This window comes from Lontra canadensis, unplaced genomic scaffold (genome assembly GCF_010015895.1).
Source record: "Lontra canadensis isolate GAN:19392208 unplaced genomic scaffold, GSC_riverotter_1.0 scaffold7, whole genome shotgun sequence".
NCBI lineage: Eukaryota > Metazoa > Chordata > Mammalia > Carnivora > Mustelidae > Lontra > Lontra canadensis.
The window spans coordinates 22148502-22176109 of NW_022631001.1; the positions used below are offsets into that span (position 1 = coordinate 22148502).

Genomic DNA, 27608 nt, shown 5'->3' on the forward strand with positions numbered 1-27608 from the left:
ATATTATCAAAATAACTAAAAAAGTGTAACTGTCTCCCAGAGTGGTTTTATCAATTTTTACTTCAACCAGTGTATGTTTCTTTTGTGCTACATTCTCACCAACCTATGATATAGTCAGATGTCTAAATTTCTGTCAATCTATGAGGTTTTTTATGTATATTTCCCAAGTTACAGGTTGAACAATGTATGTTTAGTGGCTGTTTGATGTCCTCTATTGTTCAATCTTTTGTTTTCACTTGGTTGTCTATCATTTTATCGTTCCTTTAAGATTAAAAAACTTTTCATACTGAAAACACACACACACGAGTGCTCAAAAGATAAACCTGCTTTGATGATTATCACAAACAAGTATCTTTGTACTTTGACTTTATAAGTAAAAAATGGACTGTTGACAGCATACCATAAATCAACCTCAATACCCCATCAAGCCTTATACCCTCTTCCCCAAGATTGACCACTATTCTGATTTCTAATATTAGAGTTTATTTTTGCCTGTTTTGAACCTCATTATAAATGGAACCCTATAATATGTATGTGTCAAACTTTCTCTACTCAATATGATGTCTGTGAACTAATTCAGCTTGTTATATGAGCTGTGGTGTATTCATTTTCACTGCTGCTTAATATCCACTTCATTTCTATCTAATAATTAATAATGTCTAATAAATTAAATGTAATTTAATAATTGTTTTAAAAAAACATTTAAAACTAAATATATTTACTAATAATATTTCATAAAATTATTATTTGAATATGCATTTTATTTTTGTTTTATCATATCTTTCTAATAATGCGGACCTATTTCAACAAATAGGTAATAATTATTACAAAAATGACTTTAGGGTTTTTTTTTTTTGCTTAAACAACAGAAATTTCCTTATATTTCTGGAGGCTAGAAATTCAAGATAAAGGTGCAAGCATGTTTGGTTTCCTCTGAGGGATTTGCTTTTAGGCTTATAGATGGTCATCTTTTTTGACATCTTTATATGATCTTCTTCTGTATAATAACTGTGTCCTAATCTCTCTTTATAAGGACACCAGTCATACTGGATTATGGCCTATCCATATGACCTCATTTTATGTTAATTCTTTCAAGAACCTGTTTCCAAATACAGTTTTTTTTTTTCTATTAATTCCAGTATAATTGTTAGATTAGTTTCAGGTGTACAGTATCACTACTGCAATTCAACAATATCACAATTGTTGAATCATTATTCGATAATTCTATACATTACTCAATGCTTATCAAAGGTGTACTCTTAATCCCCCCCCAACCCCCCACCTATCTCACTCATCCCTCCTTCTCTCTGGTAACCAACAGTTTGTTCTTTATAGTTAAGAGTTTATTTGGCTTTTTTCCCCTTTGTTTCTTAAATTCCACCTATGAGTGAAAATACATGGCATTTCATTCTGACTTATTTCTCTTAGCAGGTTATACTTCTAGGAAATCTGTCCACTTAAAAAATAAAACTTTAAATTTATTGGTATAATGTCCCTCATAATAGTCAATTAACTTTTTAATGCCTCTAGTATTTGATGTGGTATCCTCCTTTCATTTCTGGTATTATTTGAGCTTGCCTTTTTCCTCCTTGATCAAATTTGCTATGGATATATGTTAATTTTATTTGTCTTTTTGAAGAAGAAACTTATGGCTTTGCTGATTTTCTCTATATTTGTCTTCTTTCTTTTTTTAAAAAGATTTTATTTATTTATTTGACAGAGAGAGATCACAAGCAGAGAGAGAGAGGGAGAAGCAGGCTCCCCACCAAGTGGAGAGCCCTATGTGGGCCTCGATCCCAGGACCCTGAGATCATGACCTGAGCTGAAGGCAGAGGCTTAACCCACTGAGCCACCCAGGCGCCCTTTTTTTTTTTTTTTTAAGATTTTATTTATTTATTTGACAGACAGAGATCACAAGTAGGCAGAGAGACAGGCAGAGAGAGGAAGAAGCAGGCTCCCTGCTGAGCAGAGAGCCAGATGCGGGGCTCAATCCCAGGACCCTGGGATCATGACCTGGGCCAAAGGCAGAGGCTTTAACCCACTGAGCCACCCAGGTGCCCCTATATTTGTTTTCTCTTGTATTCATTTTTGCTATTTATCTTTCCCTTGTTCCTTGAAATACATGACAAAACTCCTCTTTTGGGTCTTCTTCTTCTTCTTCTTTTTTGGTATACACATTTTAAAGCTAAATATTTGTCTCTAAGTATTAATTTTGCAGAGACCTACAAGTTTTAACATGTGTTTATTTATTTTTATTTTTCAAAAAGATTTTATTTATTAATTTGACAGAGAGAGAGACAGCGAAAGAAGGAATACAAGCAGGGGGAATGGAAGAAGGAGAAGCAGGCTTCCCGCCAAGCAAGAAGCCCAATGTAGGGCTCGATCCCAGGACCCTGGGATCACCACCTGAGCCAAAGGCAGATGCCCAACGACTGAGCCACCCAGGCACCCCTAACATATATTTATTTTCATTATGATTCAACTCAAAGTATTTTCCAGTATCTATGATTTCTTTGATCCATGTGTTATTTAGAATTATATTACTTATATTTAATATAATTGCATTACAGTCAGAAATTATATTTTGACTCCAATCCTTTGAAATTTAAGATGCTGTGTGGGCAAGTGTATGGTAAATTTTTGTAAATGTTCTCTAAGGGATTGAAAAAAAAATGTGTTTCTGCAATTGTTGGATGCAGTATTTTACATCTGGCAAGTTTCCTTTTAATTAGTTAATTAATTTCAGGGAGCGAGACTGTATGAGCGGGGAGAGGGGCAGAAGGAGCGGGAGGGAGAGAGTCCTTAAGTAGACTCCCTGCTGAGTGGGAAGCCTGACATAGGGCTGGATCTCAGGACCCTAAGGATCATGACCTGAGCCAAAATCAAGAGTTGGCCGCCCAGGTGACTGAGCCACCCAGGTGCCCCATGAATCAAGTTTCTTAAACATGTTGTTTAAATATTTTATATCTTATATAAATTACTGAGAGCTATTAAAATCACCTAAAATTATAGATTTGTCTATTTTTTCTTTTAGTTCTGTCAATTTTTGCATTATATATTTGAGACATTACATGTATTAGATACATATAAATTTTAAATTATTATAATTTTCTGATGAATTGAGTATTTTTAACACTATGAAGTAAACCCTTCTTAACAAGAGAAATGCTTTTCCCTTGAAGTCTGTTTTGTTCTATAATAAAATAACTATCCACATATAACACAATTATGCTTAGTGTTTGCATGGTATATATACTTTCCCACACTTTCACTTTCAACCTTCCCATATCTTTATATTTCATGTGGACTCTTTTATAACACCTTGAAATGGCTCCTGCCTACTACTTAGTCTCTCTACAACAATAGACTCCAACAAATATTTATTGAGCATTGTGCTAGACCCTGGGGATATTATGATGTGGAGCAAAGGATTAGTATCAGGCATTGTCTTGATGCAGGGCTGGTTAAGAATGACCTCAGTTTCCCAGCCTTGAATACCACAGTTAAGATAAATGGAAAATGTTTTGTCTGCTCCAGTTGTGAAGGACTGCACCTAGGTTAAAGGCTTGGGCCTGCATGAGAACAATATGAAAGGTGCTCATCATAAAGAATGGTAGGAAAAGGGGGCTGTACCTCCTTTGTGTTATAATGACCTCCACTACACTTAGCTCTCATCCCTGGCAGCTATACATAACTTATGTGGATGAGAGGACAAAAGAATCTGTATATATAAATAACTCTGGATCTCCTGATGAGATGAAAATATTATACTTGCTGTATTCTCTACCATGTATTTCTTTATAGAGCTAAGTAAACACAGAATCAGATTAAACCTGATTAGAGGTTGACTGTCAGATTAAATCCATAACTGCAGCCATGATGTTCTAATGGTGAACAAGGAAGGCATGATGACTGCCCTCACAGCAATTACAATCTAGTGTGGAAAGAGATAAGTAATCAGGCAATTAAAAATGTAGTATTTAATTCTGTGACAGGGACTATACAGAGTACTTTGTAAGTACATTCGAAAGCCACCTAGACTTATGCAGATGAGAAAGACTTTTATGGAGAATATGATTTTTAATTTTATAACTGAAACATTACTTGAAACATCATTAATAACCACTGAAATATTATTAAGAGAAGCTAGAAGAGAGGCGCCTGGGTCGCTCAGTCATTTAGGTGTTGGACTCTTGATTCTGGCTCAGGTCATGATCTTGTGTCTTGAGATCAAGCCCTTGTGTCAGGGTCTGCTCTGGGTGTGGAGCCTGCCTGAGATTCTCTCTCTCCCTCTCCTTCTGCTCCTCCTGACCCTGTGTGCATGTGCTCGCTCTCTAAAAAAAAAAAAGAGGGAGAGAGAGAGAGTGTGTGTGTGTGATTGGAGCTAGAAGAAAGTAAACTGGCATGAAAAAAAAAAGTATGTCTAGAATATATTGTTGGAGGGAAGCGTGGGAAAAATGAAGTCAGAAAGGTAAAACCAGAGGTCAAGTCTAGCTTTTCAAGTCATGTTTAGTTAAACTTTATCTTACAGACAAAGGGAAGTCAATGGAAGTTTCAGCAATAGTGCAACATGATCACTCATGTATTAGAAAGATATTATCTCTCTCTTGCTGGGTGGAGAATGAATTAGAGGGAGCCAAGACCAATGGAAAACCAACCAATGGCAAGGTATTACAGTAACCTAGGTGAGTGATGGGGCCTGAACCAGGGTACTACCAGTGAGAATAGAGAGAAACAGATTAGAGAGCTATTTAGGGCTTGGACTGATAGTAATTTGATATGGCAGTTAGAAGAGTTGGGAAAGTCAATGATGGCCTGGTTTACGACTTTAGCAGTTAGGTGCATGGTAACATTTTCCTTGGGTTAGGGAACACAGGAAGAGAAGAAATACTGGAGAGAAAAATGGTGATTTCATTTCTAGATATGTTCAAAGTTTGAGGTGTCAGTGAGATATCCATGTAGATCTCTCTGGGAACAGAGGTTAGATATCTGGGTCTAAATCTTAGAAGAAAAAATCTAAGCTGAAGAAACATATTTAGGAATCATCACCATAGAGAAGTCAAGGGGAATGGATTGCTTAAGGAGTATGCTAAATATATCAAATAATGGATAAGTTTGAACCTATACCCTGGCAGCGCACTAAGGCTTTTCCAAATTACTTTTCTTCTTTCCCCAAGCACCTCCACCCCATACATTCTGATTCTCTCCTAGGATCTGTGGCCAGACCCTGCCAGTCATCCACTCAGTATCCAATCTTTCCTTTTATTTTTTTCTTCGTAGAAGACTGATTTTATTTGGCCGACAATATGTCCCACTTTTATAAAAGCTTGATTTCTCAGTTTCTCCTGCAGCTAGAGGTAGTCATATGACCTTCATAATTTTTTTCTGTGCATATTCTAGTATTAGTCATCTTTTAAATAAAAAGGATAATAGAGTACATCTTTTTTGCTCTTTATAATTTTCACCTAAAATATTTTCATTTTGATAATAAACTAAATTGCAAAGTAATCTGCTACAGGAGTATCATCATATCACAGAAGGAATATGGGCTTTGGAATAAAAAAGACCTGGGTTCAATTTTCAGCGCTCCTAGTAACTAGGTGAGAAACACTGGACAAATTATTTAACCTTTCTAACTTTCAGTTATCTCACCTATAAAATGAAGATGGTAACTTCTATATAGGTTTGTTGATATTTAGTAAGGTAATAGGTAAGTCAATCCATATGAACTATATAAAAGAGGGGCGCCTGAGTGGCTCGGTTGGTTAAGCATCTGCCTTCAGGTCAGATCATGATCTCAGGGTCCTGAGATCGAGCCTCACATCAAGCCTCACATCGGGCTCCTTGCTCAGTGGGGAGTCTGCTTTTCCCTCTGCTTGTGCACTCTCTCTCTCCCTGTCAAATAAATAAAGTCTTTAAAAAAAACAAAACAATAAATTTACATAAATCTGCTTAAGTTCCTGTTTTTCAAATTGTTTATACAGTGTATTAAATTAGAAGGGAGAGTAGTAAAATACTGATGTGTCATGTCTCTATCTCTAGGCGACATCTACTTTGGCAGGAAGATTTAAGCAATAGTACTCTCTGAGATAATAGATGAAATCTCATCTGAGACACTCAATTACTGATTTATCAGTTGGCTTAAAGAGGTTCACTGACTTAAAAGTTCTTTTATCCTATTTTCATGTATACTTTTTTTGTTGTTGCTTTCTTAAGATACATTAGTATTTCTACTGAATGTGGCAGGCTTATGATTTTAGTATAATCCTTTGCAAGGCCATCAAATTAAATAAACAGCATTTGGCTCTTCTGGAGATGTCTGGATCACCTTGGGTTTTAATACAGTAAAGTAGAACTGTTATCAGTATTTTCTCCCTCATGGAAGCTAATCTGGTTAGCAAGACGATCATCCCGGCTGTGACAGATATTTTTAAAGGGTTTATTAACTCTTTCCTTCTAATTGTATATCACCACCACTTATCTGTCTAGTCCCAACTCAAATATCTCCTTTCAGAAGCTTTCTGTGATTACCATAGGCAGAAACTTACTGCATCATCTTACACCTTCATATGTTCTTTCGTGTCACACTATTACTGTATTTATTGCCTTGTGCTTTACCTTATATAGTATTTTTATATTATCCTCGTGAAATAAAACCTCTCCTTGTTTTAAACATTATAGGTGAGGAAACTGAAGAACAGGCACAGCATGTCCATGGATAACGAAGTGACAAGGTTTGAGATTCCAAACTTCAAGAAATTGGAAGTGGTAAGAAATTCCAAACTCTCAAACCAGAGTTACTTTATATTAGATAACATTGCTCTTCCCTCCTTTTCCATTACTTCTAAGATCTTTAAACTTACTGTAAATCTAGTCGTAAATTCCAAAACAATTTTTCCAATTACAAATTCCAAAACAATTTTCCAATTACAAATTTCAAAATAATTTTTCTAAATTTCCATACATAATATCAATAGTGATATAAAAGAATGAGAGTGATAGTCTACAAACTTAGACAAAAAGATTCTCAGAAAAAGTAGTTCTCTTTAAGGATGATACTCAGAAACCGATTAGGAATAGAGTACAAAAAAATATATTGATTCTGGGGTGCCTGGCTTGCCTGAGTAGGTAGAGCTTACAGCTCTTGATCTCAGGCTGGTAAGTTCAAGCCCCTGTTGGGTGTAGAGCTTTCTTAAAAAGAAGAAAATCAATTCTAATTACTTAACGGGACAGGAAAGGATATTCCAGATTAGACTCTGGGCCAAAGATATCTTCAAATAAAACATTACAAATAGCGAGAAATACTCCTGTATCACAATAGCAGACCATCTTCCCTATTTTGTTTTTCAATATTAGAGGAAATAATAATTTACCTATATGCAACCGTTATATCTTGTAATCCTATCCTGAGTCATGTAAGCAGAGAGACTGCACCCTTGTCTGCATTAGCAGTGCTTTTACATACTACAAATATTTTTTTAACAAGTCTATCTTCCTGACCCTGAGAACAGTAATCATGTCTTATTTACCTTGGTTTATTAATATTAATTAACATTTACTAACTGCTTACCATGTGGTAGGGATTTTATATGCATTATTTCATTTATTTTTAAATTTATTTTTATTTTTTAGAAGATTTTATTTTTAAGTCATCTCTACACCCAACATAGGGCTCAAACTTACAACCCCAAGATGAAGTCACATGCTCTACTGACTGGGCCAGCCAGGCGCCCCTGCAGTACCTCCTTTAATTCTCAGATAACCTTAGGAGATTATTATACAATTTTAGACATACAGTATAATGAGCTCCTCAAGAGCAGAGACGCTGTTATTTTATTCACTAGTATCCCTTTTATGCCTAGTACGGCATCTGGCATACTGAAAGCACTTAAAAAGTGTTTGTGGAATAATGAGGAAACCAAAGCTCAAAGAAGGTAAGTAACTTGTCCAGTGTATACAGTTAGTAAGTAGACACTTGATTTGTATCCAGGTCTGCCTGATTTTAGGTATTCACATTTTTGCTCCACTGTCCCTCTATTTCCAACTTTGAGCTCAGAATTTGGTACTGAGAAGGTACACAGTGGACATCTGTTAAATGAATACTTGTCTTCTACCTTCAGACTACTTATCTACTTCACCCTACCATTTCTCTACTTCTTCACTTCTCTCCTGAGAAGGCCTAGTATATAACCCATAGTTCTAAGCTTTCATCCTCCCTCCCTTCCTAGTAGCAAACATTTACCACTATCTACAGAAAAGAAAATACTTATTACTGAAAAAAACACATGAGAGTTGCAGCATGGGAAGTTAGATGAACAGTTTGTTACTTTTATTACATGAACACAGTGTAAAATAGTCTAAAACACAATATGGAAAATTGATGGTCATAAACTTATAAAAATTAACCCCAAATTTCCAAATTTTGTTTTTTTGCTCTTATGATTTTTCTTTCTCATAAAGACAAATTAGAAATTTACAAAAGCTGAAGTATACTTAATATAAGTAAACTTCACCCTCTACACTGTGTCAATAAATCTTTCTTCATAAAGAGGTAATTCCATAATGACATACTTCAAGTCAAAATAATAAGGAAGTGAGGATGTTCTCTCTGGTAACATCTACTTTAGGCTTGCCTGTAGAAAAGCAAGGCACAATAACGTGCTTTTGGAATTTATTTTAAGAAACAGATTTCAGTTAGATGATTATTATCTAGCTTAAATTTAAAAAGATACAGGAACACTTACTTTTTATATAAGCACAAAATATTCTAAAACTGCAAGGCTTCTGATACTCTTGAAATGTGTCCTTATTTATTTATTGTTTGTTTGTTTTCTAGTTTGTTAAAAGAATTGTGATAGGAGTCAAACAAATCTAGGTTACAATCCTGGCTGTGCCCCTTAATAACTGTGTAAATGCTGGACAAATTCTTAGTATCTCTGAGTTCATTTCCTTTAAAATGTGAACAATAATCCCTAATTTGTAGGACTGCTGGGGAGATCAGAGTCTGTGCAGTAATGGCATAGTGCCAGGCACATGAGAGCACTCAATTAACAATGGCTCTATTTGGGGTCTGCTACTTTATTTTCCTCTGGTTTCATTATGGGATATACTTAAATCATTATTTCCTACAGCAAAGTTTCCTATGTCTGCTCTCCTCAATGTAAATAATCTCCCACCTTAAAAAACTCGTAAAATACTAGAAGGGAAATATTCGAGGAATCTTCAGTCTATCTTTTCTAGAAAATGATGTCATAAAAAGGACCTTGTATGTGTATGTACATGAATACTTTGATTTTTCTTATAAGAGCAATGCTACACTTGCATACTGACTACTAAAGATAGCTGGGCCTGGGCATTGGCATCCTTTAAGCACTTGAGTTTGCAAACTCGGTTTTAAACACTTTCATAGGACATCTACCATTTTATTTTCAGAAATTGTATTGCATATAATTTACCAGAAAAGGAAACACAATGCAGGCAAGTATTATTAAACAATCATGTGTGTAATAATTTTTTAAAATTACCTGATGGAATATAGGCTCCTTTACCTTAAGGTAAACCTACAAAATATTAAAAGAAAAACAGGTGAATGAAGTGCATTACTGAAGGTGAAGAAAACTTATTCTAACAATTCTGCAAATCCCAAATTTCTCTTGCTTCCCTAGTATTGCTACTTAGATCTGACTATAGCCACATAAAACATCAGATTAGGTGGCAGGCCACAGAAAGGCTAGCACCTTCAGGTGGGTCTCCACCAGTGCTAGCTTTACCATGGTAAACAAATTTTTCAGTTATTGTGGATTACTCTGGCCTCTTGGCTTCTACATCAGCATCAAGGAAGGGCAAAGGTACACAGTTACTCATGAGGGGTGAAGAGATTCTGTCGACAATGTCTATAACACATTTTGTTCTACAACAGAAAGAACACTGGACTTAGAGACAGGTGATAAATTTCAGAGTCTGCCACTTATTTGCTATAGACCTTGAGCAAGTCACTTAACCAAAAGACTAATTTTTTCCTAATCCGGATAATGGGAATAATAGTGGTAAGGAATAATAAGCTAAAATACATTAAACAATTTAGCATATAATGCATGCTCAATAACTGAAAGCATTTAACAAATTTCTTATGCTTTTTTTTACTTCCAAAAACTCTAACACACTCATCTGGTTACATAACTCATCACCTAAATGCATTTCCAATTACACAAACCCAGTTTTAGGCTCTAATATCATTTGGGTGATTAAGTTCAATGTCTATTGAAGATTTAGCATGCCATTTATTGCCCTGTAGGAGTATATGCCTTTAAAATGACATGGTAGAGAGAATGAAAATTCAAATCATAATCCTGAAATGGCTCCGAACACTTATAATACAAAGTCCAAATTTCAAAGCTTTGCATGATCTCACTCCTGACTTTCTGCCTGCCCTCACTGCTCTCATCTTTTCCCTTTCTCATCCTAGGCTCCAGAAAGTATAGTGCTTCCACGTTTTTAAATATGCTGCTCTTTACTTTGTTTAGAAATCCTCCCCTGCTGGCCAACATTCATCTTTCAAGATCCAGCTCAAACTATCCCTTTTTCTAGAAGACTTTCCTGGTCCTTTCTCCATTCAGCGGAAGCAGCCATTCACCCTCCTTTGTGCCCTCACTGACCACATATAAATGTCATTTAATTTAATGGTTTGTTTCTCTCCCCAACAAGGCAATCATCTCTTTGACAGCAAAGGTTGTGCTTAGATATCTCTATATGCTCATTTAATGTAGTGCTGACTCCACAAAAATTTTATGTAATTTTACAATTTGGCTACAAAATTTCTTATTCCAGAAGGAAGTTCCTATCCTCACACAATAAAAGCAGATTATTTCCTTTAAGCACCCATAGAACTTTAATAGTAAGATGTATATGAGACCCTATATGTCTGTGACTCTAAACTCAGTAAGGAAGAATGCTTTTCATCTCTGAAATGTGTTGTTTCAAGATATTAACTTCCCTTTGTAGAGTTTCATATTCCTACTGCTATTAATAGAAGAAATGCAAAAGGACATGCCTCTTAAAGACATATTTTAAGGCAAAAGAATTATGGAGTTCTTACTGTGTGCCAGGTATTAATTTTCACAACTAATACAAAATGTATGCTATTATTATCTTCATTTTATAGACGAGGAAATTAATACAGAGAGATTAAGTAACTTGTCTGAGGTTCCTAGTTATTAAGTAACTGTGTTGCTCCAAACTCGGATCTGACTGACTCCCAAGCCTATAATTCTGATCACATCAGTTCTGAACTTACAAAGTGGTCCAGTTTTGACTCTGCCACACTTCTCCACATAAATTTGGTTGGCCAGGCAAGTCACTAAAACTCTCTGGACTTTAGTCTCTCTTTTTTTTTTCCTTAAGATTTAGTTATTTGAGACAGAGAGAGGGAGAGAGCACAGAAGGAAACTGAGAAGGAGAAGCAGACTCCCCGCTGAGCAGAAAGCCTGATGTGGGGCACAATCCCAGGACCCTGAGATCATGACCTGAGCCCAAGGCAGATGCTTAACGGACTGAGTCACCCAGGTGTCCCCTAGTCTCTTCTTTTATAAAACTTCCTTTCACCTCTGAAACACAAGGATTCTCTCATGATCAATGAGTATGTAGTTTATATGAAGGACTACACAGTGCAGAGTAGAAGCATAAAGAAATAGTGTACCGGTTCTTTCAACCTCCTATTCACCTTCTCAGTTCACTGATATCTAATTTCTGCCTCTATCAATCTATTGCTGACAGTATCCTTATTAGGGTTACCTGGTCTTTTAACTGAAATTTTTATAGGTCAAACTTCAATCTGTATTTTACTCATCCTCTCAGAGGCAACTAACACTGTTACTTCTTCTGGAAATCTTTTTGTACTCTGTGATATTGGGCTCTTTCATTTTCCTACATCTCTGACACTTATTCTAGGTCTCCTTTGCTGGCTCCATTTCTTCTACCTGACCCTCAAATGTCAGTATTCCCATGTACAGCATGGTGATTATGGTTAATACTGGGCTGAACACTGGCAATTTGCTAAGAGAATAGATTTCAGGGAGTCTTATCTCTTGCTCTCTCACACACATACATGTTTGAAGATATGTTAATTAGCTTACCTAGAGTAATCATTTCACTATGTATCAAAGTATCATGTTTTATACCTTAAATGCATATAGTTTTTATATTTAAAGTGATGACTCTTATTGAAATCTTTAGGCATTAAGAAAGTTTGCATACTGACAGGCTGTGAATAGCAAACAGACAAATCAACTGCAACTTTTAGGGTCAAATATCATAACTGTATACTCTTTTTTATCTCTGTTGAAAAAAAAAAAAAAGTATTCCATAGGGCTGCATCTTTGGTCATCTTAATGGTTCATGCTATATTTGTGCCAGTTCATCTATTCCCACATTTCTAGTACTACCTATACCCTGACAATTCTCAAACCCACATCACATGCTTCATCTGTTAGAAACAAAGTATGACTTACTGTGGTTACTATTAAACTGAATAGAACTAAGATAAAAAGCAGGTGGTAGTTTACAGAGTTCTTCATCTTGAAACATTCAAACCTTTAAAAAAAGAGAGAAAGAAACTTATTTTAAAATATATAACTAGTAAAATAGAATGCTGTCTTACCACTTGTATACACACCTTTGGGTCTAGTGATGCCCATCATTTCCTCCCACCCAAATTCTCATCTCAGAGAAACTGCACCACCTCTAAGAGGCTGGAGAAATCAAGAGAAGGCACCTGGCTTTAACTGGGTCAAAGAGAGGCTCTCTCCTGAAAACTTGGGAGTTTGGGAGTCAGAGACTGAATCAATTAAATATGAGGAGTCAAAGTATAAAGCTTTATGGATTCAAAGTCTGATGCTGATATTTGGGCAGCTAAACTGAGTGAAGAAGAAGATGAATGAGCAGAAAAGTGATCTGCATGGATGGAAAAATAAAGCAAATTCAAAGATGAGACCATGCAGAGAAGAAGGAATGGAGAAAAAAGGGTGGGAAAGATAAGCTGCCCTTAAATTGTAGTCAGGCTGTACTTCCTGTTATTGGGTTTCATATAATTTCCTAATGTCCTCTAAATAAATCTCTCTTAAGTCAAACTGGCTTGAGTAGGTTTCTAAATCTTGCAATGAGCCATCCCTGAGTAAGGCACACTATTACAGAAAATACCACTCTATTATAATTGTCTCTTTATGGGTCTCCTCAACCAGACTGTGAACTCTTTGTGTGCAGGGATAAAATCTTTTTCTCATGCGTCTAATCATATCTAATCACTAGGCTAAGCAAATACTCAGTAAATGAGGAAATAAGAACAAATATTTGACCATGGGTTAGGTATCCAACCTTTGAACCTATGTTTTAGTACAGTTTTAGTAGAAGCAGCAGGAAAGTTCTCAGTTCACTCATTAATTGGCTGTAGGAATTGGACCCAACTCCTATTTCCTTTTCTCTACAGAAAGATGGTTGGCCCGGATGATTTCTAAGGTCTCTTTTACTTTCATATTCTGTGACTTGATGAATTATTTTTAAAAAGCTCACCTGAAAGTATTTTTCTAGATCAGGAGCAGCAAACTACTGCCCAAAGGCCCAAACTTGTTTTTGTAAATAATATTTTACTGGAACAGTCAAACTCATTTGTTTACATATTATCTATGGCTGCTTCACTGCTACAGTAGCAGAGTTGAAGAGATGCAACAGAGATCATAGGCCCATGAAACTTAAAATAATTACTACTGTCCCTTTACAAAAAAGTTTCAGATGAGCTTTTTATTTTATTTTTTAAAGATTTTATTTACTTATTTAAAAGAGAGAGACAGAAAGAACCAGGGCAGGGGGATGGGCAGAGGGAGAGAGGGAGAGAGAGAAGCAAACCTGAGCAGGGAGCCCAAGGTATGGCTGGATCCCAGGACCCTGGGATCATGACCTGAGCCGAAGGTAGATGCTTAACCAACTGAGGCACCCAGGTGCCCCCACATGAGCTCTTTAAATAATATCACACAATTCTGATTTTTAGATATCTTTAGACGAAAATATTCTTGGGGTACCTCGGTGGCTCAGTCAGTTAAGTGTCGGACTTGTGATGTCAGCTCAGGTCATGATCTCAGGGTCTTGAGACAGAGCCCCACATAAGGCTCCATACTGAGTGTGGACTTGTCAGGGATTCTCTCTCTCTCTCCTTCTCTCACTGCCTCCCCAACCACCTACTGCTCCCACTAGCACATACTTTCTCCACAAAAATAAATAAATAAATAAATAATAGAGGGAAGAAGAAGAAGAAGAAGAAAATATACTTGAACTAGTAATAATGATCATACTGAAAAGAGATAACCATCACATAAGGGGTTTAGAGAAATTTTAAGCACTAGTGCTATAGAATTAAATGCATGGTTAGAAGTTAAGCTTGTTAAATTTGTAGTTCAATTTCCAACTCTGACACCAGCTACATGGCCTTAGGCAAGTCACCTAAGCACAAGTTCTGCTTATATCCTTACACAAGTTACTAAATCCCTCTGTGCTTCACTTAATCGTCTATAAAATGGGGATAATACCCATTTGTCATGCACAACTGGAAGAATTACAGGGGATTTGTATAATACCTACCACAATTACAGGTACAAAGTACATAAATATTATTTCTATGGTATAATATGTAACATTTTTATCTACATTCATAACTCAAGGAAATGCAGATTATACAAATTAAGTCAAAATTCTTTAAGTCAAATTTTAGTAAGAGTATCTAAACTGGCCATAGGGTTTTGAGATCATAAAAGTTAATAGCAACATTATTATAACTTCCCACAGCTTATACTCTACATGGAGATCACAGAAGTAATAACCTTTTACACTATTACAATCTCCCAGTATAATGTAATAGGGTTAATTACATTACTTAATTCATTATGAGGTGAAAATGAATTTAAAATATATTAAACAATGGAATTTTAAACATAGGCACTTACATGCAGTACACAAATATACAACAGCTGTAAATCATTGGGAGTTCATCCAACAGCTATAAGAAACAAAAAAAGATAAGAGGACTTAAATATTGCAGAGGTACAATTATTATACAAATCAAAATAAAACATCAGAATGATTATTATAGTCACCTCTCACCTAATATCTTTTACTAATACTTTCATGTATTTAACATCTAATTACTTTGAGTGTTGGGGAAGGTCACTGAAAGGATGTGACTGTCAGTTAACCTCTGAGCTGGACCCAGGCAATTGGAAGCTCCTCACTCCCTCCCATCCTTGGAAGAGGAGTAACTTCCACTTGTCTTTCTTGCTCCCAGAGGCTGTTCCAAGGACAGTCTTGAGATAGTGATGTGGTGTTGAAAACACTTGTATTGTATACCTGGCTGAACTGAATTAAGTCCTCTTTATACACTTTCAAGTTTTGATGGGCAGGTGGAGGACCCATTGCTGCCACCCAAGATGAACCTTGTATGTAGGTACTCTCTTTTTATTAAAACTGCCACCTACAAACCAGGAGTGGCCTGTCTCTTTCTTTCACCTTTCCCTGCCCTCTACTTATGGGGGTTGGTTTACTGTCATTGAACAAACAAGCTCGTCCATCCACCTATCTACCCTAATGTACATACCTAAGTAGGACACCTGACTCACTGGACCACTCAGCTCATTCAGTACCACAAGCTATGATCTCATACTTCCAGGAAAGAATGAGGTCTACCATCTACAGGTCTGGGGGTCCTATCAATATTCTTTTGCACTTTCCCTTTTCCTAGAACACCTAAGACGGGTAAAATTTTCACTAATATATATAAGAAAGGATATTAATGGCAGCAAAGTCATTTAGTTAATCTAAGTAACCTATGTATCTCAAAAATATTATTAGTAATAATAATAATAGCTATATGTATTAAACTACAAGTTAGACATTAAGGTAAATGTTGCAGATAGGTTATTTCTAATCCTTAAGCCAATCCTATATTATTTACTTATTCACTAGATATGCATTTAATTAATTATTTAATAATATATTCACTATGTGCCAGGTAATATGTTAGTTGCTGAGGATATAATGAAAACAAGATGCAGTCAATGCCCTCACAGTCTAGTGAGGGAGGGAAATGAAAAACATGGGATTGGATATAAAGATTCCAACAAAAGGGGGTCACAGAAACCAGAGAAGGTGGTGGCAGGAAATGAAATGGGGTGGTAGAGAAATACATTCTAGGAAGAAGGAAGAGTGTTTACACCAAGTAATATATTCTGGTAAATTACTGGAATAATGAAATAGCAGCATATGTGCAGGGTCTTATAGTTAAGTGTTTTACGTTCATTATCTCATTTAAGTTTAACAAAAATTCCAAGGTAGGTCCTATTATCTCCATCCCAAGATGAGAACTCTGAGGTTTAGACAATTTAAGTAATTTGTTTAAGATCACAGAGCTAATAAGTAATAGAGCCAGATTTTAAACTCACTCTGGGGCATACCTCTACATTAAGTTGCCTCCAAAACTTTTCACTTTAATCACTTTCACATGTTCAAAAAAGCTGGCACAGGATCACAATATCTACCACAAGGTTTCTGATATACAGAAGATTCCTCTATTTGAAATTTTGAACCGCAATCTCCTGGTTTTATATTAAACATCTTTTGCATTTATATCTTCTTTATTTCAGTTTTCATGTGTTAGCAAAATATGTGTCTAATTATTTGGCCTTTCCACAATGTAGTACTGAGGTATTTAAATGATCCATTTTAGGAGAACTTCTATTCATGTATTTGGAGGATAGGACATGAAAAGATCTGTTTTCTCCATATTATCCATAGGTCTATCTATAACTTTATAAAGGCAGCTAAAATAATTATTGTCACTCTTTTATTCACTCATTCGACAAATATCTATTAACCACCTACTATGTGCCTCGAACTATGCTATATGCAGGAGATAAGATAACCCTTGCCCTCATGCTTTACAGTCTAGCCAGGGTGAAAAACACTAGAAAGTTAACTGCACAAATATTTAATTCCAATTATGGTAAGTGCTATGATGGAAAAGTACAGAGTACCATGATCAAAAAACAAGGGCCTTCATATAAGGAGTCGTGAAGATTTTCCTTAAAGAAGTGAAACATAAATTGAGTCCTGAAACATGAAGATATGAGTAAGGTAAAGAGGGACTGAGGGGAAGATGAGAACCCCTAAGCAGTGGCAACATAATGTGCAAAGGTCCTGTTGCAGGAAGGGAACTTAAAAAACTGAAATATGTCCATTGTGACTGAAGCTTAATTAATGATGAAGAGAAAGGATATGAAATGAGGCTGGAGATAAGCAGTAAACCAATCAGGCAAATGTTTTAGGCTGAAAGAATTTCTTAATTTTATCTTAAAAGCAATGGCAAACCACTGAAAATGTTTAAGCGAGGTGGCGGTCTCTATCAGCTTGGGTGGCAACAAAATACCTTAGAATGGATACTTTAAACAACAGAATTTATTTCTTACAGTTCTGGAGGCTAGGAAGTTCAAGATGATGGCAGAGATTTGGTGCTTGGCGAAGTTTCTCTTGGCTTACAGATGGCCGCCTTCTCACTGTATTCTCACATGGAGGAGAAGGAGAGGAAGCTCTCTGGTCTCTTCTTATAAGGGTGCTAGTCCCATCACAAAAACCCCACCTCATAACCTCATTTAAACCTAATAACCATTTAAGGCCCCATCTCCAAATATTGTCACACAGGGAATTAGAGATTCAACATATGAATTCTGAGGGGACACAAGTCAGTCCGTAGTGGTGTTAGTGTGTTTAAAATACAGATTTTATTATTTTTCAGGTATGGTGAAGCCAACAGATCAGGAGATGACTGCCACTGAAAAGGCAGTTACTCACAGTTCCTAAGACATGACATGCCATGCCAAGCAGGGCCACATGGGAAAGCACCAGCGTCAGTCAGGAGGCAGAACAAGCAAGGAAAGAGCATGGATGACAACCTTTACCGTGGTTTCCCAGAGAAAGGCAAGGTAAGGGAGGGCAAGCAGGCTTAGCATTGGCTAATTTAAGTAATTTCAGCAGGCTCTAAGGTCTAGGGGCTATCTTTAGTTGTCTGGTACCTGGACTTGAGGTGATTAGAGCAGAAGAATACTGTTTCATGGAGTGTAAGAGTCAGAAAAAGAAGGTGGTTTAGAGGATGGGCTCTGGATTGGTTAGTCTGAATATGAAAGGTGCAGTCCAGGGCGAGTTATTTGCTATATAAGAAATGGCTACCCCTGGAAAGGACAATGCCTGCCTAGTCAGGGAGGCTCCAGAAGCCAGAGCATCAAGAATATAAAAAATAAGAAAATATAGTTATTATGGATTGAATGTTTGTGTCCTACCTAAATTCACATGTTGAAACCCTAATCCCCAATCCAGTGGTATTTGAAGATGGGGCTTTAGAGAGGTAATTAGGATTAGATGAGGTCATGAGGATAGGGGTCCTCAGGATGGGATTAATCCTCTTCTAAGAAGAGATACCAGAAAGCTTGCAAGAACCAGTCAGAGAAAGACAAATACTCAAATGTAGAATTTAAGAAACAAGCAGAAAATGAAGGGAAAAAAAATAAAAGAAAACCAAAAAACTGACTCTTAACTATAGAGAACAAATTGTTACCAGAGGGGAAGTAGGTGAGAGAATGAATGAAATAGGGGACGGGGATTCAGAGCACACTTATGTTAAAAATAAATAATTAAGAGTATACTTATCTTGATGAGCACTGAGTAATATATGAACTGTTAAATTATCATACTGTATACCTGAAACTAATATAACACTGTGTGTTAACTACACTTAAAACAAACAAAGGGCATTTAAGAAAAGGAAAAAAAAAAAAAAAAAGGAGTGGCTACCTATAAGACAGCTCTCACCAGACCCAATGCTGGCACCCTGATCTCAGACTTCAAGCCTCCAGAACTATGAAAAAACACATGTCTACTATTAAAGCCACCTAGTCTACAGCATTTCTGTACAAGTCCCAGCTGACGAATACAATAATAAACATGGTGCCAGATCAGGTATGTGTAGAGTGTTCTGCAGTGAAAAAGCACAGTTGTGGGAGGGCTACCTAGGAGGTTACAGCAGTCCAGGCCAAGCAAAGTTCCTACTTGGATTAAGGCCTCAGAATTGAGAATAGACCGAGGTGACTAGACTTGAGAAATATTTAGGAAGTAAATTAAACTGGGATTTGTGATTGATTTGATATAAAGGTGAGGGAGAAGAAACTCCTAAGGGTAACTCCCAGGTTTGTTGCCTAAATACCACAGTTGATGACAATACAGTTTACAGAGACTGTGAAGACAGAAAATGACAGGAACAATTTCAACATACTGAGTTTGAGGTACCTGTGTGACAGCCAAGTGGAAATGTCAGTCAGGCAACTAGAAGTACAAACCTGTAGCTCAGAAGAAAAGACTGGACTCCAGATGTTGGCTGCTTGCTTGTTTGTATAGAGAAACTAAATTGAACTGAGCATATGTTAAAAGGGCACAGATTTTAAAATCTGGGTAATACAAATACAGAAGTCTTATTTCAAAACCTTAAGTAGCAAAATTATGACTGGTAAAAGAGGACAGAGTTCCAGGGAGAGGGTGGGGTGTGTGACTGAAGAGGAGTCTGGAGAGGTAGGCACAGGCCAGATCACAGCCTGCGGTTCAAATCCATTAGCCTAACCTCGGGGAAGTATTAAAGATGTTTAAAAAGTGGCATGCATTCTGGAGGGCAGAAACTGCATTTTACATGCCTCATCTCTAACACTTGTACCAAGCCTAGCAAACACTGCTCAAAGAATGAAAACAATTAGTTTTGTCTGTAGAACAGTATTTCTATTCTGTTGTGACAAATGGATAGGGGAGGCAGGGACACCAATTAGGAAACAGTTACAGAAATCTGGATTGGAGATAATGGATTAAGGTCATTGCTGTATAGATAGATAGAGCTAGATGTATTTGAGCTTTCAGTGTCTGCAGAAGTGAGAAAGCAGGAGAAATTGAAGACGAATCATGGGTTTTTGGCTCGGGCTCTCACTGTAAGGTGTTCTACTCACTGAGATAGAGAGCTAAGGAGAAAGAAGGTAATATTTATAACCAGAACATCTGTTGTTTACATTATAAAGTCTGAATTAGCTTACATTAATTACCTAGCATTTAAGCAATTTTTGGTTTTGTATTATAAAGAAAATGATAGGTGAAAACACACATTTTTCTTTAGTTTTATTTTCCAGGATAAATATATTTATTTACTTATGAGAAGGGGTGGACACATTCTTTTTTTACTAGCAGCTATTTCTTTTTTCTAATATGAAACATTTATGCTCAGCAGAGAATACTTAGAAAAAGCAGAAGAACACAAAGAAAAATTCCATATAGCTAAAGAAATTAAGAAATTGCTTTTACCTCTACCCTCTCCAGGATTATGAATAACTGTATATGTCAGTTAGTGAAAGCAAAAAACAATGAGTTGTATGAGTGAAAAGATGAAAAGAATATCTGGGAGAAGCCTCCTAAAAAATTGAAGCTTTTATACTTTAACTACCAGCAATGCAAGACAAATTCCTAAGATAGATAAAGGAAACACAAATAAATAAAAACAAAATGTAGGGGCGCCTCGTAGTTCAGTTGGTTAAGTGTCTGCCTTTGGATCAGGTCATGATGTCAGGGTCCTGGGATGGAGCCCCGCATTAGGCTCTTTGCTTGGCGGGAAGCCTGCTTCTCCCCCTCTCTCTGCTTGTGTTCCCTTTCTCACTGTGTCTCTCTCTGTCAAATAAATAAAAAAATAATAAAATAAAATCTTTAAAATAAGTAAAATCTTAAAAAAATATATACTCCTTATCCTGTCTCTAACTTTTTGTGTAACTTCTAGTCAATTTACTTCACCTCTCTTAAGCTGTTTTTCCATTTATAAAATTTGTAGATTGGACTACATTTTAAAAATCCCTTCTAGGGGCTCATGGGTAGCTCAGTCAGTTAAGCGTCTGCATTTGATTAGGTCATGATCCTGGGGTCCAGGGATCCAGCCCCATGTTGCACTCCCTGCCCCTGCTCAGTGGGGAGCCTGCTTCTCCCTCTCCCCCATGTTTCTTCTCCCTCTGTCTCTCTTTCTCAAATAAATAAATAAAAACTTAAAATAAAAATCTCTTCCAATATTAAAGGTCTATGATTCTAAATTGTTCTTTGACACCTTTCACGGCTTACTTGAAGGCCACTCCTGGTGTCTCTATTCCTTCTCTAATGTTTTCCTCAAACCCACTCCCAAATGCATTGCTCTTTCTCATTAATCCATGAGAAAGGAGTTAGCAATAGCTTAAAATATTACCCTTCAATGTGTGTGTGTGTGTGTGTGTGTGTGTATGAATATTATGCAGCCATCAAAAAAAACCTCCCGAAACCTTGCCATGTGCAATGATGTGGATGGAATGAGAGGGTATTATGGTAAGTGAAATAAGTCAATCAGAATTACAATTTACGATCTTACAGATATGAGGAATTTGAGAAGTAAGACAGAGGATCATAGGGGAAGGAAGGGAAAAATGAAAAAGATGAAACCAGAGAGGAATACAAACTACAAGAGACTCTCTGTCTCAGGAAACAAACTGAGGGCTGCTGGAGTGCAGGGGGGTTGGTAGGGATGGGGTGGCTGGGCAATGGACACTGGGGAGGGTATGTGCTATGGTGAGTGCTGTGAATTGGTAAGATTGATGAATCACAGACCTAAACCCCTGAAACAAATAATACATTATACGTTAATAAAAAAAAAAAATATATTACCCTTCACAGGGGCACACATAATAGTACTCAAAGGAATGAATCACTTAACAATCAAAAATAGTAGTTTCAGAAATTCTAGCTGGTTAAAGAAAAAGGAAGGAAGCTAATACTTTATTAAACACTTATTTACCAGATCCTATGATGACACTTTCACATATGCCAATCAATTGATCCTCACAATACTCCTTCAAGTATCAGTAAATCCATTAAGTAGATGAGGAAACAAAAGCTCAGCAAGATTAAGTGGCATATCTATGCTCAAAAAGCCAGTAAAAGTGGTAGCAGAATCGATCTGGAGCCCAAGCAGCTACCTAGCAATAACAAATCTGAAGAAAATACCATCTAAGCTCTAAATCACTCTTAAGACAGAACTGTCCAGATCTGCTTATGTTCAGTTTAGGCAGAAGTAAAAATGGGCCTCCAATTTCTTTACAGCTACAACCAGCTCACTTCAGGCTGATGAAATGGTTCGATGTCCACCAGGGTTTAGTAAGTGGCAGCACTGTCATTTTGTACTTTGCTTCAATGACTGTGCATAAAAAAATAATGGCCTAACATAGCTGAGACAACTTTATCCTGAAGAGGTAAGAAGCCTTCAAGGAATATTCACAATCATTTTATGTTTAAATTAGAAAGACGGGGAAGCTGTTTTAAAAAATCCTTCAATACTGAGGGTTCTTCCCTCCCAAATCATTGGCAAATTGGGTCATATATCATCTCTGTCCAGAGAGGCAAGCACAACTTTGTAGACCCAAAGAGTGAAGAAATAAGACATCTATAAAATTTGTCCCCAAACTTGATAGAGTAGTATTACAGTAAATGATAAAGCACAGAATCAAAGATCTTAAGATCAAAGGCCATCTGGTCTATTTAAATGCTCTGTTATCTTGGTAACAATCTTATCAACAATTAAGTTTATATACAAATCAAAGTGTGTCCCACTTCTGCTCCAAATCTATTAATGGCTTAGTGGGGGATAAAGTCCAAGAGGCTTAGATATGGCCTCTGGTTAGGTTCCCAAACCACATCTCTTACTAATATTTACTTCAATGCCTACTCAGAGCAGGTAGTCAATAATGTAACAAATGTTAGCTATTATTACTGTTAGAACTGTCACCATCAACACCACATATTCCCATTCCATACATGGCTACAACACAAAGTACTACTTGCAGTGCCCTAGATACCAGATATACTCTCAACTCTGTAGGTTCGAGTTGACTTGGAAAATACCTATTTAACTTTGAAGATGCAACTCAAACATGTATCTGAGTCACCTGCGTGAAACCCTGTCTCTCAGTTCCCTCCCCTAAATAATTTCTCTTCAATTCCATAGCATACTGTAGGTCTCTTTACCACTGCATTCACTAGCATATTACCTTCACTCTGAGACCATGGATTCCTTGAGGAAAGGACTGTATCATCTTTACCTATGCAGATCTCTTATCCAGGTACTAATTTCTGAACTAATGAAAGTATGTGTCCAGCTTATACTTGGGCACTTCCAAGGACAGAGGACTCAAGATCTCTGAAGGAAGTTCTTACCATCTACTAGCTCAGAAAATTCTTCCTGAATTGTTGAACAAGATGTCTCTTTACCTTTACCACCACTAGGACCACAAAGCATAAACTGAATTCTTTCAACATGTCAACCCTTTAAATACTGATTCATAAAACATTTACGTAGTGTTATGTGCACTATAAGTATGGGATACACCAAGGTCAACCATATAGAGTCCCTGCTCTTAGGTAACCCACATGCTGATACAGAAGAAAGATATAAATATACTTATAAAACAAAAGATAAGGGCAGTAACAGACAAGCACAGAGTGTTGTAGAAGAACATATGAAGGGTACATATCCAACCCTGGGGCCATGGAAGGCCTCTTAGTGGAGCTGCCACTTTGGCTTAGAGTTTAAAGGATGAACAGGAACTGCCCAAGGGAGAAAGGGAAGTGCAATAGGGCCAAACATGAAAAATGCATAGAACTGAGAGAGTCTGGTACGTACAGCTGAGTGAGCGGCATGTCTTCTTCAAGCTAAAATAGTCCCAGTTCCTTCCCCTCAAGCATCACGGCTATAGTTTTAGTTCTTTCAACATTCTGGTGTTTCTCATTTGAACATAAACCGGTTTAGTCCTCAGAAATGAAATACTGTCATGATCTATTCAGTACACAGTAGTGGAGCCTATCCCTTCCTTCACTCAGATACTTAGCCTAGCCTTGTCTCAGCACATTCATGCAGGTGCTTCTTTATATATGTGATAGACACATACTACCTTCCAGGGTTACTATTTTAGGAACAACATGATGGACAAGAGGAATGATCCTAGAAATTTAAAAACTTAACCAAGTCTTAGAAAATACGTGTATAAGGGAATATCAGAGATAGCCATATGCACAGAATTAGAGTAGATATGTTTTGTAAATTATTCCAGTTATCTTTTTTTTTTAAGAATTTATTTATTTATTTGACAGATAGAGATCACAAGTAGACAGAGAGGCAGGCAGAGAGAGAGAGGAGGAAGCAGGCTCCCTGCTGAGCAGAGAGCCCGATGTGGGGCTCGATCCCAGGACCCTGGGATCATGACCTGAGCTGAAGGCAGAGGCTTTAACCCACTGAGCCACCCAGGCACCCCTATTTCAGTTATCTTTTACTATATAGCAAACAACCTTAAAACTCAGTGGCCTAAAATTACCAATATATACTTTGCTGATTAATATGCATTTTGAGGGGTGCCTGGGTGGCTTAGTCGTTAAGTGTCCGGCTTTGGCTCAGATCATGATCCCAGGGTCCTGAGATCGAGCTCTGCACTGGGCTCCCTGCTTAGCCAGGAGTTTGCTTCTCCCTCTCCTTCTGCCTGCAGCTCCCCCGCTTTTGTGCTTTCTCTCTCTCTAATAAATAAGTAAAAATCTTTTAAAAAATATGCATTATGAGCAGAACTCGTAGGAGCAGTTCATCTCTCCTTCACTCAGCATCAGCTAGGACAGCTCAAAGGCTGGTGCTGGAATCATCTTAAGAATCACACACTCAAATTCTGGGCAGTTGATGTGGCTGCAGCCTGAGAACTTCAGGTGAGGTTGTGGTAGGAACATACATGGGCCTTTCCACATGGCTGACTGGTTTCCTTACAACACAGAGCTGGGTTCCAAAGGTAAGCATCCCAGGAGGATGAGGAAGACGCTCTATTGCCTTTTGTGACTCACTCTTGGAAGTCATATAACTTTATGTCTACCATAGAAACAGTCTTGCCCAGATTCAAGGGCAAGGAACAAAGATCCCAACTCTTGAGGAGAGTCAGTGCCACACTGTAAGAAAAGCAGGTGGGATGAGACATATTGGTGTTAACATGTTTGGAAAATACAATAATCTGCCACATAAATAAAACTCAAAACTGAATTAAATACCCACCCCCCAAGAACAGAAGGTAGTCTGCTTTAGGATGAAGGTTATTCAGATTGGCTTATTATCATTACTACTCCTCCAAACCACATTTGGAGTCTTTTAAAGTCTCTTTTCTTTTCTTTTCTTTTTATGATTTTAATACTTTATTCAAATAATGCATGGGCATGACATCAACAAATCACAGAGAAAAAAGATGGTCTTAGAACCCACTCCTCCTGACACCCAAGGTGAATACTTAAATTATTTGTTCCAATACTCTCCTGATACTTTAAACAATATGTTTATCTTCTAATAAAGTCTCTTTTCTTTTAAAACAACCATAAACATGTATTTCCTTATTACAAAAGTATTTCATTTATTTCAGAAAATCTAAAAAACATAGAAATGCAAGAGAGAAATATAATGCCCTGCAATCCCACGATCCAGGGAAAACCACTATTTAATACTTTAATGCATCTCTTTAGTTATTTACTCATGTCTTTAATTAAATGTCCTTCCTTTCCTCCTTACCCCCTTCCTCCCTTTTGTTTACATATTTATTGGGCAGATGCCATGTGCCAGCACTAGCCTATATGCTAAAGTACAGTGGGTATTTAAGAGAAGTGGGATCTCTGTTCTTAAGAAGTTTACATTCTAGGGGCGCCTGGGTGGCTCAGTGGGTTAATGCCTCGGCCTTCGGCTCAGGTCATGATCTCAGGGTCCTGAGATCAAGCCCCACATCGGGCTCTCTGCTCAGTGGGGAGCCTGCTTCCCCCCTCTCTTTCTGCCTGCCTCTGCCTACTTGTGATTTCTGTCTGTCAAATAAATAAAAATAAATCTTTAAAAAAAAAAAAAAGAAGTTTACATTCTAGTTGGGGGAGATCAGGCCAGTGTGACTGGAATGTAGTAAAAAATTCAGAGGAAGAGTAAAAACTGAAGTTGTAGAACAAAACCAGGGCCAGATCTAGTAGGTCACAGTAAAGAATTTAGATTTCATTTTAAGTGCAAATGGATGTCTTGTAGAGTTTTCAGCAGAAGAACAATATGACCTGATTTAAAATTTGAAAGACTACCTTGGATGACTATTGCAGAGCCAGGAAATGAGATGGGATGGCTTACACAAGGGTAGGCAACGGAACACATTTTCCAGTTATATATTTTTTTAAAGATTTTATTTATTTATTTGACAGAGAGCGATATTATAAGTAGGCAGAGAGAGAAGGGAAGCAGGCTCCTTGCTGAGCAGAGAGCCCGATGCAGGGCTCAATCCCAGGACCCTGAGATCAAGACCTGAGCCAAAGGCAGAGGCTTAACCCACTGAGCCACCCAGGCACCGGACTTTAAGGATATTTTATGGGTAGGTGGGAGTTATTATAATTTTGAGCCACAGATTACAAACTTTGTAACAAAGGAAAAGAAGTGAGGCAAAATGTACTTCCTTCTAGTATTTCTTCTATTGCTTATAAAATTAATTATCACATTACATAAAGTTTTCTCTTTATAACATTTTCCCATTTCAAAAGTCTTCAAAATATTTTATTTATTTACTTTTTAAATGTACCAGAGATCATGCTTCCTTTATTTTATTCTATTTTTTTAAGTAAGCTTTATGCCCAGTGTGGGGCTTGAACTCAAGATCCTGAGATCAAGAGTCACATGCTCTACTGACTAAGCCAGCCAGGTGTCCCTGAAATATTATTTTAAATGGCAACGGTACATTTCAACACCTAGATATATCATAGTATATATTAACAATCTCCCTTTTTTTAAGCACTTAGATAATTTAAAAACCTTTATTATGTGTAACACTCTCACCTGTATAACATACTTGTAAAACATCTTTTCCCTGTTTCTGATTACTTTTTAAGAAGGTATTCCTAGGAGTGCAATTGCTGGGGTCGAAGAACATGTATATTGTTTTTTTTATTAAAAAAATAATTGAAACAATTTCAAGGTACAAAAAAGTTTGAAAGAGAATACAAAGAACTCTTTTTACCTCTGAATTGTTTTAGTAAATTGCTGACATGAAGTTTCATTACTCCTAAGTACTCTAGTGCATGTTTCCTACAAAGATACTCACTTGGATTATATGCCTTGACCAAATGGAATTTATCACAGGAATGCAAGGTTGGTTCAACATATGAGACCCAGTGTACTAGACCATACGAATATAATAAAGGAGAAAAACAACCTGGTCATTTCAAGAGATTTAGGAAAAAAATATCTGAAAATTCCAACATCTTTTCTTGATAAAAACACTCAACAAACTAGGAATAGAAGGGAACTTCCTCAGACTTAAAAAGGGCAACCATACAAAACTCCAGCTGATACTGTAATTAATGGTGAAAAACTAAAAACTTTTTTCCTAAGATCAGGAACAAAACAAGGATATCTGGTCTCTCCACTTCTATTCAACAGTGTACTGAAAGTT

At 36.9% G+C, this 27608-nt stretch overlaps 1 protein-coding gene across 3 annotated transcripts in view; it reads right to left on the minus strand.

Annotated features, from left to right (window-relative positions):
- Positions 1–27608, minus strand: part of ACER3 (alkaline ceramidase 3) — a 162325-nt gene that overhangs the window by 33485 nt on the left and 101232 nt on the right. For all 3 annotated transcript variants that reach the window (XM_032853005.1, XM_032853004.1, XM_032853006.1), the window contains exons 4-6: positions 14988–15040; positions 12507–12588; positions 9525–9560 (exon numbers count right to left, since the gene is read on the minus strand). In XM_032853005.1, the coding sequence (XP_032708896.1) occupies positions 9525–9560; positions 12507–12588; positions 14988–15040 (171 nt within the window). The remainder of the gene's footprint in view (positions 1–9524; positions 9561–12506; positions 12589–14987; positions 15041–27608) is intronic.